This window comes from Nansenia antarctica (assembly GCF_963989245.1).
Source record: "Nansenia antarctica genome assembly, chromosome: 2".
In the NCBI taxonomy this organism is placed as follows: Eukaryota; Metazoa; Chordata; class Actinopteri; order Argentiniformes; family Microstomatidae; genus Nansenia; species Nansenia antarctica.
In genome coordinates, this window is record NC_137675.1 from 79423728 (window position 1) to 79440343 (window position 16616).

At 42.7% G+C, this 16616-nt stretch overlaps 1 protein-coding gene across 3 annotated transcripts in view; it reads right to left on the minus strand.

Annotated features, from left to right (window-relative positions):
- Nucleotides 1-1149: 1149 nt before the first annotated feature.
- The window catches only part of LOC308149551 (vacuolar protein sorting-associated protein 53 homolog), a gene marked incomplete at its 5' end in the record, with an annotated part of 49080 nt that continues 33613 nt past the window's right edge, over nt 1150-16616 (minus strand). For 2 of the 3 annotated variants that reach the window (XM_080522411.1, XM_080522410.1), the window contains 7 exons: nt 1150-2080; nt 2825-2929; nt 6373-6510; nt 11929-11998; nt 12285-12433; nt 13155-13233; nt 14131-14213. In XM_080522411.1, the coding sequence (XP_080378537.1) occupies nt 1910-2080; nt 2825-2929; nt 6373-6510; nt 11929-11998; nt 12285-12433; nt 13155-13233; nt 14131-14213 (795 nt within the window). In that variant the 3' untranslated portion in view covers nt 1150-1909. Of the gene's footprint in view, nt 2081-2824; nt 2930-6372; nt 6511-11928; nt 11999-12186; nt 12434-13154; nt 13234-14130; nt 14214-16616 lie in introns of those variants that run through there. The other variant, XR_013937256.1, reaches the window with a different exon arrangement.

The following is a 16616-nucleotide window of genomic DNA, read 5'->3' on the forward strand; positions in this document are numbered from 1 at the left end:
GAACTCTCACTTAAATTAACAAGACTTTCTTTTAGCGGCGTTGATGGAATACCCCCCAGAAGTGCATTCAAACCCCAAACAGACAAACAATTAAAAATATTGAATACACAATTTCTTAGAACCCCCATCCTGATTCTCAAATCCTTCTAATCTCATATAATAATTCATTCTAAAGAAAGAATCCCACCATTTGCATTAAGTACTTAGTTCTCGTACCCTTCTGGATCAAATTGCAGAAGCAGGTTTGATTGGATTATTGGATTATTACTTATTACTGGATTATTCATTCCTTAAGAGAAAACAACAAAACGTTTACCATTACTACTCATAAAACAGTGTGAATGTCCTGACTAGGAATAAGAAATCAGGTATGAGCTACTCGTGACGTTAGAATTATAAGGTTCTATCTCCATTTTTGTCAAATCTGAGTTTTTTACATAATCTGATCCATTAGGTGTTTATTAATGCCTGTGTGTTATTTTTAAAATGTTTACCTTTTTGAGTTAGTAATTCATAAAATACAAAGGTTCCATCTCACAAAACATAATGGAATGTAAAAACTTTGACGCTCAATATCTCTGAACTGCCCTAAACGGAGATAGAACCGTATCATTCTAAACTCACGTACTGTAGCCCCATACTGTAGGCTAAGCAGTATGCACATGCCCCATATTTGCCTGTGGTAGCCTTCGCTCTTCTTGTCATTGTCTGAGAAACACGAGAGCTTCACAGCGGATTACAGAGGAAAATGTAGGCTCGATACATGAACACGCTTAATGACACTCATGCACACTCGAACGCTCACACACTCTCACAAATAGATGTAGACTCTCTCTCTCTCTCTCTCTCTCTCACTCGCTCCCTTGCTCTCCTGGAGAAGGGCCAGGGTTAAAAGGCTTGGGCTGGTTTTAATTTCCAAACAAACCTTGGGGAAGTTTTTTTTTAAACCGAAAAAAATAAATGGGCTTGTGTCTAATTGAGGAGACAGGAAATCCCGAGCTTCTCTCCCAGACCTGGAGGCTCTACCACTGAACCTGGAGACAGTGTTGCATGATGGGACACAGTGTTGCATGATGGGAGACAGTGTAGCTTGATGGGACACACCATCCCTTCACCCCCAAAAAACATACAAACGGCATCCTCCTCTCAAAAAGATAACCAAAAGAGACACTCCAAGCTATACCGGCAAATGTATTGTACAAGAACATTCAGAGAAACTATTAAGCTTCAAACAAGTTTGAATATGTCTGTTCTGAGTCTGCGGAGGATGGGTGCCAAAGTGGCAGCAAGTTGCTCCTCAAGCAGTTTTGAGTTAGTCGCTCTTGATTCTGACTCTTTAAGTGCAAACACATTTTTCAAACAATGTTACTGTATATACCGTATAGATTTAACAACATTACAAAGCCTGGGTATTAGTGTCATAAAAAGAGAACTGAAAAATATACAGAAGTTAATGACTCATACGTGCCAAACTGCGTATTGCAGTTGCAGAAAAATGTCTTCATAATCCGACAGTCACTTTGAAAATCATGAGGTTCATATTAATGCACATTCGCAAAAATGAAACAACAACCATCTCTCTAATCTCTCAGAGCAGGAAAAAGTCATTATGATGAATAACTGGAATAACTGTGTGTGTGTGTGTGTGTGTATGTTCAGATAGATGGCGGGGAAAGATAGGGGAGGAGGGGGAAAGAAGTACAGTTTGTGTGTGTGTGTGTGTGTGTGCGTGCGTGCATGCGTATGCGTGTGTGTGTGTGTGTGTGTGTGTCTGTGTCTGTCTGTGTGTGTGTGTGTGTGTGTGTGTGTGTGTGTGTGTGCGTGCGTGTGCGTGTGCGTGTGTCTGTGTCTGTGTGTCTGTGTGTGAGTGTGTGTGTGTGTGTGTGTGTGCGTGTGTGTGTGTGTGTGTTCACAGCCTCTTCTTGATGAGCTTCTCTAGCTTGCGGATGCGGGAGGACTCCTGCTCGGGCGTGGGGGCGCTGTAGGAGAGGGAGGGACCCCCGTCCGCCCCTGAGGGAGGGGTGGGCAGCCGCTGCCTGAAGAGCTCCAGCATGCTGCTCTGCTCGCTGCGCTTCAGACCCTGCAGAGACACACACACACAGACACAGACACAGACACAGACACAGACACAGACACAGACACAGACACAGACACACACACAGACACAGACACACACACACACACAGAGACACAGACACAGACAGACACAGACACACACACACACACACAGAGACAGACACACACAGACACAGACACACAGAGACAGAGACAGAGACAGACACAGAGACAGACACAGACACAGACACAGACACACACACACACACACACACACACACAGACACACACACACACACACACACACACACACAAAGACACACAAAGACACACACACACAAAGGCACACACACACACAAAGACACACACACACACACACACACACACAAAGGCGCGCACACACACACACACACACACACACACACACACACACACATAGTTAGACAGAGAAAGAGGAAAAACTCTAACTAAAACTGTCTGTTTTTATTGTATTAATGTACTGTATGTGACCTATGTGTGTTTTTAATGTGGAAACTGTATTCTTGAGCTGCACTTCTGCCTGTCAAAGGAGAATTTCTGTCACTGTGTGACACAACAAAGCTATCTGGAATCTTGAATCTTGAAAAGAGGATCATTTCAGAACAACACACTGCAGCGCTAGACAACACAAGACAACACCAGGGAGGCGAAGAGACGGTAGGGAGGGAAACAACACTGACTGTGACATCACAATCACAACGAGGGAAACTAGCGGGCCGAACCAACCGACCTTCATATCCAGAGTCTTCTGGAAGGTCTCTGGGTTCCCGTCCACGAGGAGCTTGATGTAGTTGTCAACAAACACCACGGAGGGTTCGTGTGGAGCCATCACCACCTGCGGAGGGCAGAGGGGGGGGGGGGGGTTGGAGACATCAGCGTGACTGATACATACTCAATACCGTACTGGGCTTTTCAGATCCCCCTCCCGAACATCACGGGACGACCCAGCAAAGCTCTAAACTCTAAACAATCCCACATGGGGCCCAGTCAGTCAGTCAGTACAACAAACGGGACCCGTATCAGACAGGCGTGCGAGTGGTTAAAGCTGCAAACAAAGCAGCCTACACTGCAGGGCTATATTTAGGAGCCTTCTCTTCTCTTTACAGAGCAATTACTCCGCGCATGAGCGGACAGGAATTAGCCGCACCGGTAATTATTTTTGGGGGTATAATGAGAGAGTCTGGGCAAAAAGATCGACATTAGAAGTAAAAAATAAAATAAAAATACGTGCGGCACAAACCTAGCCTCTGGACCAGACTGGGGAGAGGGAGGGAGAGAGAGAGAGAAAGAGAATGAAAGAGAGAGAGAGAGAGAAAGAGAGAGAGAGAGAGAGAGAGAAAGAGAAAGAGAGAGAGAAAGAGACAGGAAAACCTGGATCAGATAGCGTCAAGAGTACTTGTAGCTGCAAACCGAACACATGGTTGACAGATAACGCTGTATCGTCGGTGGGGCCCTCTCTATCCATCCCCCCCTTCTCTATCCACCCCAAAACATTTCGGGCGTGGGGGGGGGGGGGCGGGTGCTGGAATATTCTTAAGAGAGCAAAACCAGAGAGAGAGAGCGAGAGAGAGAGAGGGAGAGAGAGAGAGAGACAGAGAGAGAGAGAGACAGAGAGAGAGAGAGGGTGGGAGAGAAATGGAACGTTGTGGATCGGATTGTCTGGAATTCCTGAGGTTCCTTCCCATTTGGACTGAGTGATTTACTTAGCAACTGTCCTGGAGTCATGCCAAGGGAAAGCCTTGAGGGAGCTTGTAGTAGTTAGCTCGTAAAAAAAAAACAGAAAGAAAGGGAGAGAGAGGAAGAAGAGAGGCAGAGAGAGAGAGAGAGGAAGAGAGGCAGAGAGAGAGAGAGAGAGGAAGAGAGGCAGAGAGAGAGAGAGAGAGGCAGAGAGAGAGAGAGAGAGAGGCAGAGAGAGAGAGAGAGAGAGGCAGAGAGAGAGAGAGGAAGAGAGAGAGAGAGAGAGAGAGAGAGAGAGAGAGAGAGAGAGAGAGAGAGAGAGAGAGAGAGAGAGGGGAAAAAACATCCAGGCTAAAAAGGAGGTGGGCTTGGGTTGGGTGGTGGTGGGGGGGTGCATTTCCACTCACTCCCTCCCCATAAGAAGAGCTTCAGTGGTGGGGGAGAGGGCCGGCCTGGGGTGGGGTGGGCTGGAGAGAGTGCGGAAAACAGCCACGTCTCACGGGCCTCACACTGGCCAAGGAGGGCTGCCTGAGAGAGACAGAAACAACCCGCCACACACTCTCTGGAACAGGACTCTGCTCTGTATGCTAGCAGCTAGGCAGTCTCTCTGTATGCCAGCAGCTAGGCAGTCTCTCTGAAAACACAGTGAAACAGGAGAGGCTGGTGGAGGTAGAACTCAGAGGACAGGCTCATTGTAACGCATGGAACGGAATAAGGAATGGTATGAAACACGCATGTTTGACACTATTCCTCATTTCTCTTCTTTCCATGTTTTACAATGAGCCTGTCCTCCAATTTCTACCTCCACCAGCCTCCCCTGTAACACCTAATCCTGGTCATGCCCTCTTAAAATGTCCTTTACTTTGAATTGCAGATCTCTCCATGGACTTAATCTGCATCTTACGAAAGCTATTCTGGAGGTCGTGACCTCGAGAGCAAATATCAGTTCTCATATATCAGATAAGACGAGGAGGTCTGTCTCTGAAAGATTACCCTCTGCTAACCATGTTTAGAAAGCTTTGGCTAAAGGAAACCATTTGATTGACCCCATTCAATTCCAACAAGCATTTGACCTTAGGGACCTAGATCGGATTGCATGTAACTGTGTGTGTGCGTGTGTGTGTGTGCGTGCGCTCGTGTGTGTGTGTGTGCGTGTGTGTGTGTGTGTGTGTGTGTGTGTGAACAGCGTCCCAACTGTAATTGGAAACCATTGCCGAGGCAAAGTAGGAAGTTAATCTGTTGGTTTGATTTCTAGTTTCTTCTCTGTCGGCCTCAGCGAGCCTAGCTCAAGATGTAACCAATTACCTGTGAGAGAGAGATAGAGAGGCCGTGCAAAGTCTACGTCTGAAATGTTCACCAGATTGAAAGTGCCTCTTGGCTCGTATGGCTTCTCTCTTCTCTCTCTTCAAGGCCAGGCTCTTTCCAAAGCCCCGTCTTAATGGCCAGCAGACAGCGGGGGGAATGTATGTAAACACATTCAGTGCATTCCCCTGGTGGACCAAAGGCCTTGTGCTTCACACATGTGGACCTATCCATATGCTAGTGTGTTGACAGCACAGAGGTGATGAGACACACAGTGAGAGAGAGAGAGAGGCAGCAAAACATTTGTGAGTGTTTGTGTGTGTGTGTGTGTGTGTGCGTGTGTGTGTGTGTGTGTGTGTGTGCGTGTGTGTGTGCGTGTGTGTGTGTGAGAGTGTGTGTGAAGGCCAATGCACACAGCGTGCGATTTCTGTTGCGCGTCAACATTCCATTTTGAAGTTTGAATGGAAGTCTATGAGAACATCGCATCGCAATGCACACAGCCCCGATTTTAATCGCACGGCGAAAATTCGATTCCATTCATGACAACAATGGAAATTATGGAATGTTGACGCGCAACAGAAATCGCACGCTGTGTGCATTGGCCTTGAGTGTGTATGTGTTAAATCCTCCCTTCCTCTGTCTGTCTCATTAAAGCAGCGCTGCTAAGCTCACGTTTCCCCCTCCCAACGTGAGGTGGGTCACTTTTATGGGAGAGTGGTGATAAAATACTTTCCTGAGTGGGGTTAAAGACATCATTAATAGGTTATTCAAACTTGAGGCTGCCTTAAAATAAAACTTAAATTGATAATCTGCTCAAGTCAGACAAAAGCTCAAGACTCTGGCTCTGCTGTTAAAAACCACAAACAACCGCTTAGACAATTTGGCATTTATTTCGCCCCATTGTTTCCCATGGCTGTATGTGAAACGGTGGTACAAGCTGTTGGCTGTGGTCGTGTCTCAGGGTCAGAGGAGTGTGGTTGTGCAGGTCGTGAGCTTAGAATGATAAGGTTCTATCTCCGTTTAGAATGATACGGTTCTATCTCCGTTTAGAATGATAAGGTTCTATCTCCGTTTAGAATGATAAGGTTCTATCTCCGTTTAGGGTAGTTCAGAGATATTGAGCGTCAAAGTTTTTACATTCCATTATGTTTTGTGAGATTGAACCTTTGTATTTTATTAATTACTAACTCAAAATTTTACAAATAAAATGGATCAGATTATGTAAAAAAAAATCTATTTTGACAAAAATTGAGATAGAGCCTTATAATTCTAACGTCACGTGGTGTGGCAGATCCTCACCTTGAGGATCATCTCAGCGCGGGTCATGCCTTTCACCACTATCTTGGTGTAGCTGGCCGGGGCCTTGCGGACCACCTGAGAGCCGATGGAGGGAAGGTCCAACAGAACCGTCTTCAGGGAGTGGGTGTCCAGGAGGAGCTGGGAGACAAAGACACAAAGACACACACTCAGACGAAAAAAGAAACGAAGGAGGAAGACGAAGGAAAAGAAACTAGCAGCTCCGGATGACAAACACAACCATTCTTTCATTCATTTCACTTTTTTTTTTTTTAAAGCCGGAAAGTCACTTAAAATAAAAACAAGTCGCTATTTTTAGAGGGAGACCCGGCCAAGACAGCAGTTTTCAGTGAGAGAAGACTTTAGACTTTAATACTATTAAAACATGTCTGCGACTCTGGTATGTTGCCATGGTAATTCATTCAGAATTAATGAATGTCGTTGAATTAATTAATTAATGAATTCAGACGCACAGACAGACTAATACTAGTGTCTGAATTAAATGGGGACATACATACCACCATGGGGACATACCAGAACATACCAGACCATACCAGAACATACTAGAACATACCAGAACATACTAGAACATACTAGAACATACTAGAACATACCAGAACATACTAGAACATACTAGAACATACCAGAACATACCAGAACATACTAGAACATACCAGAACATACTAGAACATACTAGAACATACTAGAACATACTAGAACATACTAGAACATACCAGAACATACTAGAACATACCAGAACATACCAGAACATACTAGAACATACCAGAACATACCAGAACATACTAGAACATACCAGAACATACTAGAACATACCAGAACATACCAGAACATACCAGAACATACTAGAACATACTAGAACATACCAGAACATACTAGAACATACCAGAACATACCAGAACATACCAGAACATACTAGAACATACTAGAACATACTAGAACATACTAGAACATACCAGAACATACTAGAACATACTAGAACATACTAGAACATACCAGAACATACCAGAACATACTAGAACATACTAGAACATACCAGAACATACCAGAACATACTAGAACATACCAGAACATACCAGAACATACCAGAACATACTAGAACATACTAGAACATACCAGAACATACCAGAACATACTAGAACATACCAGAACATACTAGAACATACCAGAACATACTAGAACATACTAGAACATACCAGAACATACCAGAACATACCAGAACATACCAGAACATACCAGAACATACTAGAACATACCAGAACATACCAGAACATACCAGAACATACCAGACCATACCAGACCATACCAGAACATACCAGAACATACCAGAACATACTAGAACATACTAGAACATACCAGAACATACTAGAACATACTAGAACATACTAGAACATACCAGAACATACTAGAACATACTAGAACATACTAGAACATACCAGAACATACCAGAACATACTAGAACATACCAGAACATACTAGAACATACCAGAACATACTAGAACATACTAGAACATACCAGAACATACCAGAACATACTAGAACATACTAGAACATACTAGAACATACCAGAACATACTAGAACATACCAGAACATACTAGAACATACTAGAACATACCAGAACATACCAGAACATACTAGAACATACCAGAACATACCAGAACATACCAGAACATACTAGAACATACTAGAACATACCAGAACATACCAGAACATACCAGAACATACCAGAACATACTAGAACATACTAGAACATACCAGAACATACCAGAACATACTAGAACATACTAGAACATACTAGAACATACCAGAACATACCAGAACATACTAGAACATACTAGAACATACCAAAACATACCAGAACATACCAGAACATACTAGAACATACTAGAACATACTAGAACATACTAGAACATACCAGAACATACTAGAACATACTAGAACATACTAGAACATACCAGAACATACCAGAACATACCAGAACATACCAGAACATACTAGAACATACCAGAACATACCAGAACATACCAGAACATACTAGAACATACCAGAACATACCAGAACATACCAGAACATACCAGAACATACTAGAACATACTAGAACATACTAGAACATACTAGAACATACCAGAACATACCAAAACATACCAGAACATACCAGAACATACTAGAACATACTAGAACATACTAGAACATACTAGAACATACCAGAACATACTAGAACATACTAGAACATACTAGAACATACCAGAACACACCAGAACATACTAGAACATACCAGAACATACCAGAACATACTAGAACATACCAGAACATACTAGAACATACTAGAACATACCAGAACATACCAGAACATACTAGAACATACCAGAACATACCAGAACATACCAGAACATACTAGAACATACCAGAACATACCAGAACATACCAGAACATACTAGAACATACCAGAACATACTAGAACATACTAGAACATACTAGAACATACCAGAACATACTAGAACATACCAGAACATACTAGAACATACTAGAACATACTAGAACATACCAGAACATACAAGAACATACTAGAACATACCAGAACATACTAGAACATACCAGAACATACTAGAACATACCAGAACATACCAGAACATACCAGAACATACCAGAACATACCAGAACATACTAGAACATACTAGAACATACTAGAACATACCAGAACATACCAGAACATACTAGAACATACTAGAACATACTAGAACATACTAGAACATACTAGAACATACCAGAACATACTAGAACATACCAGAACATACTAGAACATACCAGAACATACCAGAACATACCAGAACATACTAGAACATACTAGAACATACCAGAACATACCAGAACATACTAGAACATACTAGAACATACTAGAACATACCAGAACATACTAGAACATACCAGAACATACTAGAACATACCAGAACATACTAGAACATACCAGAACATACTAGAACATACCAGAACATACCAGAACATACTAGAACATACTAGAACATACCAGAACATACCAGAACATACTAGAACATACTAGAACATACCAGAACATACCAGAACATACCAGAACATACCAGAACATACTAGAACATACTAGAACATACCAGAACATACTAGAACATACCAGAACATACCAGAACATACTAGAACATACCAGAACATACTAGAACATACCAGAACATACCAGAACATACTAGAACATACTAGAACATACTAGAACATACTAGAACATACCAGAACATACTAGAACATACCAGAACATACCAGAACATACCAGAACATACCAGAACATACCAGAACATACCAGAACATACCAGAACATACTAGAACATACTAGAACATACTAGAACATACTAGAACATACCAGAACATACTAGAACATACTAGAACATACCAGAACATACCAGAACATACTAGAACATACCAGAACATACTAGAACATACTAGAACATACCAGAACATACTAGAACATACCAGAACATACCAGAACATACTAGAACATACTAGAACATACTAGAACATACCAGAACATACCAGAACATACTAGAACATACTAGAACATACCAGAACATACCAGAACATACCAGAACATACTAGAACATACCAGAACATACCAGAACATACTAGAACATACCAGAACATACCAGAACATACTAGAACATACTAGAACATACCAGAACATACCAGAACATACCAGAACATACTAGAACATACCAGAACATACCAGAACATACTAGAACATACCAGAACATACTAGAACATACTAGAACATACTAGAACATACTAGAACATACTAGAACATACTAGAACATACCAGAACATACTAGAACATACTAGAACATACTAGAACATACTAGAACATACCAGAACATACCAGAACATACCAGAACATACCAGAACATACTAGAACATACTAGAACATACCAGAACATACTAGAACATACTAGAACATACTAGAACATACCAGAACATACCAGAACATACTAGAACATACTAGAACATACCAGAACATACTAGAACATACTAGAACATACCAGAACATACCAGAACATACTAGAACATACTAGAACATACCAGAACATACTAGAACATACCAGAACATACTAGAACATACTAGAACATACTAGAACATACCAGAACATACCAGAACATACCAGAACATACCAGAACATACTAGAACATACTAGAACATACCAGAACATACCAGAACATACTAGAACATACTAGAACATACTAGAACATACCAGAACATACCAGAACATACTAGAACATACCAGAACATACTAGAACATACCAGAACATACTAGAACATACTAGAACATACCAGAACATACCAGAACATACCAGAACATACTAGAACATACCAGAACATACCAGAACATACTAGAACATACCAGAACATACTAGAACATACTAGAACATACCAGAACATACTAGAACATACTAGAACATACCAGAACATACTAGAACATACCAGAACATACTAGAACATACTAGAACATACCAGAACATACTAGAACATACTAGAACATACTAGAACATACCAGAACATACCAGAACATACCAGAACATACCAGAACATACTAGAACATACCAGAACATACTAGAACATACTAGAACATACTAGAACATACCAGAACATACTAGAACATACCAGAACATACTAGAACATACCAGAACATACTAGAACATACCAGAACATACCAGAACATACTAGAACATACTAGAACATACCAGAACATACCAGAACATACTAGAACATACTAGAACATACCAGAACATACTAGAACATACCAGAACATACTAGAACATACTAGAACATACTAGAACATACCAGAACATACTAGAACATACCAGAACATACCAGAATTGTGGACATTCCCTTTGTTCTTTCATAAGTTCTTCTGTCCTCCACCTGATGAATTGTGCATCTGTTTCTACTATATAATGCTGCTGTATATAACCTCTCAGAATAACAAACTAATACTTATAAAACTATTCGGTTGTTAAGTCGTGACGTGTTTCCGGGTCCAAAGTTGGCTGAGGTGCTCTCTTCGAAATGCCTCAGTAATAATAATAATTCATTATATTTGTATAGCGCTTTTCCGAGGCTCAAAGATGCTGACAAATATGGGGAAAACGGGAAAGTGCTGCGTCCCTTGTTGTATGAATAGATCCCAGTCAAAAACTGAACTGTCATTCTACCACTGTAGTACACTGGTACTCTGGTGCTTTAGTACACTGGTACTCTGGTGCTTTAGTACACTGGTACTCTGGTGCTTTAGTACACTGGTACTCTGGTGCTTTAGTACACTGGTACTCTGGTGCGGGGAATTTCTGGTTTGGACCCGGAAAATTGCTAAACGTCACGTTTGACGTCAGACTTAACAACCGAATACTTATCAACTACATCAATCAGTGATCCGATGGTTTAGTATAAACCTTTGAATCTTTGCTGAGACCTTGAGTTTAAATGCATTTCCCAGTGACAGTAAAGGATGTTGGTATAGAGTGTTTACCTGCTCCGCCCCCACCATGCTGACAGGCTTACACCTGAACAGGTGGTTGATGAACTTCGGGATGAACGAGCTGTAGGACAAAGACGAGAGAGAAGGATGTTTACGACTCTAGAATGTACCACATGTGTAGCTTGTAAAAGGGTCATATTGTCATTGCTGCCTTAATGGAGCACAGAACAACACGTCACTATCTATGACCTTCTGGTAAACAAAGATGGTATTAGATTCAAGATTCAATAACTTTATTGTCATACCTACCAGAGATTGTTAGGAAAGGAAGGATTGCTTGGGTGCAGCTTAGTGATTTCTACCTCCACCAACCTTCCCTGGTTGACAGTGACGTGGGAGAGACTCACTTGGTGAACTTGATGCAGAACTGGGTGAAGTATTTGCGTGTGGAGGCCAGGTTGTCTCTGATGATGGGCACGTTCTGTTTGATGTGCATGATGACTGACGTCACGTAGGGGCTCTGGTCGCCCACGTGCTCCACACTCTGCCACGGCATCTAGGGGAGGGGGAGGGGGAGGAAGGGGAGGGGTGGAGGAAGGGGAGGGGTGGAGGAAGGGGAGGGGTAGAGGAAGGGGAGGGGTAGAGGAAGGGGAGGGGTGGAGGGGTAGAGGAAGGGGAGGGGAGAGGTAGGGGTAGAGGGGAGGGGAAGGGGAGGGGTGGAGGAGGAGACGCAATGATACAAGGAGCCGGTGTGATACGTTCTGGTGAGAAGGTCTGACGCGTGTCGGCAATTCTCAAGTCACGCAAATGACCAAAAAGCTTCTTTAAAATAATTTAATAAAAATGTGTTTTCCGTTTTTAGCATATTACGAAAGTTGAAGTGTTGAAGAGCCCACTCCATATAACAAACAACAGTTTTACTTTGAGTGTATTCTGTAAATTGGATTCACTGTCTCGTCTGCCGTAGGCTACTGGGTGGGGTGTGTGTGTGTGTGTGTGTGTGTGTGTGTGTGTGTGTGTGTGTGTGTGTGTGTGTTGGTGTGCATGCGTGCATGCGTGTATGTGTGTGTGTGTGTGTGTGTGTGTTGGTGTGCATGCGTGCATGCGTGTATGTGTGTGTGTGTGTGTGTGCATGCGTGTGTGTGTGTGTGTGTGTTGGTGTGCGTGCGTGTGTGTGTGTGTGTGTGTATGTGTTGGTGTGCGTGCGTGCGTATGTGTTGGTGTGCGTGCGTGCGTGTGTGTGTGTGTGTGTGTGTGTGTGTGTGTGTGTGTGTCACCTTGCTCATGGCGGTTAGTGCAGGGTCACAAGCAGAGTCCAGGTCCTGGACCAGCAGCTGTATGCTGTTGGAGATCACACTGACAGAGACACACAGGAGACAAGGACACACAGGACAGTTCAGACCAGCTAAAGAGGCAAATATTAATTTGTGGATATCCACAGCTGTCGATCTTAAAAATCTTTTGAGTTGAGTGTATGTTATCACAATTGTAATTGACTGTTGTCCTCTGGTCCCTGGGGTGGGTGGGGGTTATTTGATTTACTTTCTTTTTTGTTTTGGATCCCGACTTGTAATGTATGTCCCTAATACCTAGATAGCTATATTGTAATGTGTGTTGTGGTGTGGTTGTATGGGTTGTTGGGGGCGTTGGTTGCAGGATGTGGCCTCGTTGTCTTGTTTTGTTATTATGTGTGTTTTAAAAGAAAATAAAGAAACATTTGATCACAAAAAAGGACAGTTCAAACCAGTGCTTCACCACTGAACATGTATTTCCCCATCACAGCCTGAGCCTAGTCCTGGACTAAATCACACAGCCTGAGCCTAGTCCTGGAAATCACACTTTCAGTGGTTTCTGCTGTTGTGTCATGACCCCAAATTGACATCAATCATTTCCTGTGACCCACACACAGTTTGATTGCGAGCTCATGTTGCCAGCCCATAAAAATGACATCCAAGTGTATTCTATAGCGGTTAGATTGAGTTTCTAAGGGGACCCCCATTTGAAATTAGGGGACCCCACATGGCGTCCTACTCCTAACCCCCAGTTTGGGAGCTGCTGGTCTAGGATCAGGCTACATGTGTATTGTGGAGAGCAGCCGTGAGACATGCACAGTGGGGTGAGACAGTGGGGTGAGACAGTGGGGTGAGACAGTGGAGTGAGACAGTGGGGTGAGACAGTGGGGGGTGAGACAGTGGGGTGCGACAGTGACAGTGGGGTGGACAGTAGGGTGAGACAGTGGGGTGAGACACGTACGTGCTGAATGTGTCCATCTCCCCCGTCAGGTTGATCCTCTCCATCAGGGTCTTGTCCACCTTCTCCTTCAGCTTCTCCTCCAGCTGTTGGGCACACACACACACACACACCAACACAACAGGAGGGGTTTAGCATCGAGACTGTCAGAGTCAGATCTGGCCCAAAAACAAGCTGCTTCTAAGCAATGACTGTATGATAAGAGTAGACAGAGGGAGGCTGGTGGAGGTAGAAATCGGAGGACGGATTGGCTCACTGTAATGAATGGAGTTGGATTAGGAATGGTACCAAACACGTTCCAGATTCTGTCCCATGATGCATTACAACGAGCCAATCCGATCTCTACCTCCACCTGCCTCCCCTGGAGCACAGCACTGAGATACGGGCGACATCTTCAAGCTCAAGAGTGTGTGTGTGTGTGTGTGTGTGTGTGAGTGTGTGAATGTGTGAGTGTGTGTGTGTGTGTGTGTGTGAGTGAGTGTGCGCGTGTATGTGTGTGTCTCCGTGTGCATGTGTCTGACCTACGGTTGAGCTTAGGGGTGGGCATCGACGATCGATAATTGATCGATAAGGATCTTGGTCGATCACAAAATAAAAAATTTGGTCGATCACAAAAAAATAATAAAAAAAAAAAAATAATAATTTGTGATCGACCAAATGTTTTATTTTGTGATCGACCAAGATCCTTATCGATCAATTATCGATCGTCGATGCCCACCCCTAGAGCTATCATCAAGGATTAGGCCTATTGATCAACCCACTCTAGCAGTGCTGCTGTGTAATAGTCAACAGTTACTCCAGAGGAAACTAAGACATGGTGTCTTTGGCCATAGCAACCGTTTCCTGGCCTCAACCGTGCTAGGCAACAATTTGCTCAATATCTCCTACGCCATGATATGTGTCCCGCTATCTGTGTCTAGTCTTTGTTTGAATAGAAAGTTCTAATTCGCAGTAGCTTTAAAAAAACTACTTTTTCACACTTTCAATGTAAAATCTCCATTGAAGATGCTTTTTAGTCCAGGATTAGGCTTAAGCCTTGTCTGTGAAACTGGCCCTAAATGTTTTTAAAGGAATGGTTCAGCCTATTTTCATGTTTGGATGAAAGATCATCTTAGCCTGTGCTTCTCTGGTTCTCTGGACTCCACTTTGCAACAGCAAAGTAACTAGATTAGCATCGTTGAAACTACATTAGCCAAAATGTCCTTAGAACACATTTGAACACATTACACCAATCCTGAGATCTCTACACTGGCTTATCAGTCTCTCAGAGAATTGAATTCAAAGTACTCCTAATTGTACAAAATCACAAAATGGTATTAGACCAAAATACATATCAGATCCATTTCCAGCCTATATTCCAGCAAGGCCCCTAATGTCAGCTGAGACTAATCAGCTAATCATTCCAAGAGTGAAAACAAAACACGGTGCAGCAGCTTTTAGTCACTCTGCCGCGTGCTCCTGGAACAAACCCCAAAAATCTAAGTAAAAAAAAGTCATGTTTTGCAACAGTTATGATTAAACACTAACACATCCATCCATGTCTTTTTATTCATTTCTATTATCTTATTAAATGTTTATCTATCCATCTATATATATATTCTACCATTTTACTCTTATTTTCTTCTCCTCTTGATGTATCTTTTTAATGCTGTACGTACGCCTTGCCTTAGTATGGTAGCAGCCACATAGTAGACCTGGACATGTTTTATTGTAATTGCAAACGGCGTAGTTTTGCAATAATAAGCAATGATTGGTTGTCACATATACTGTACGTCCTGGATTCTATTAGGATACTGGCAACTTTTTGTTCACAGCTAGTAATCACTCCTCGCTCGACTGCCCGTCCAACGAGGGAAGCTTGGCTGGTGGACCCGGAACCAAAACAAAGAGGCTGTGTGTATGAAGTCTACGAAGAGGAAATAGTCCCACTTCTGAACAAATCGATTAGAGAGACGGTAATTGTTTTATTTTCAATAGAATAGCACCTCACTAGAAATCCTTTCAAGTAACTCACAAGTAAACTCATGGAAGTTGTTTCTCTGAGGATATATTTGGCATCATGTAATTTCAACAATGCGAAATGAGTTACCATTGGAATCCTGTAATCTTCTCTTGAAGACAGTGCTGCTAATTGTTAGCTTGTGTTGCCGTAGCAACGTAGAGAGAATGGAGAACCAGAGAGACTGTCACTACCGGCAACACAACACAGGGTAAGATCACTTTGAAATGGTCTTCAGTCTTCATCTTCACTCATGCCTGTTTGGTGAACTCCTGTCATGTTATCATACCTCGGATTTCCCAACACTAAGAGAACACCCCCCCCCCCCCCCCCCCCACTTCCTCTTACAGCAGGAGAAATACACTGTTATTTCTACACTCAAAACATCTTTGTGTATACAGTACCAGTCAAAAGTTTGGACACACTGTACATGTGGTGTGTGTGTGTGTGTTGCGTACGTGTGTGTGTGTGTGTGTGTGTGTGTGTGTGT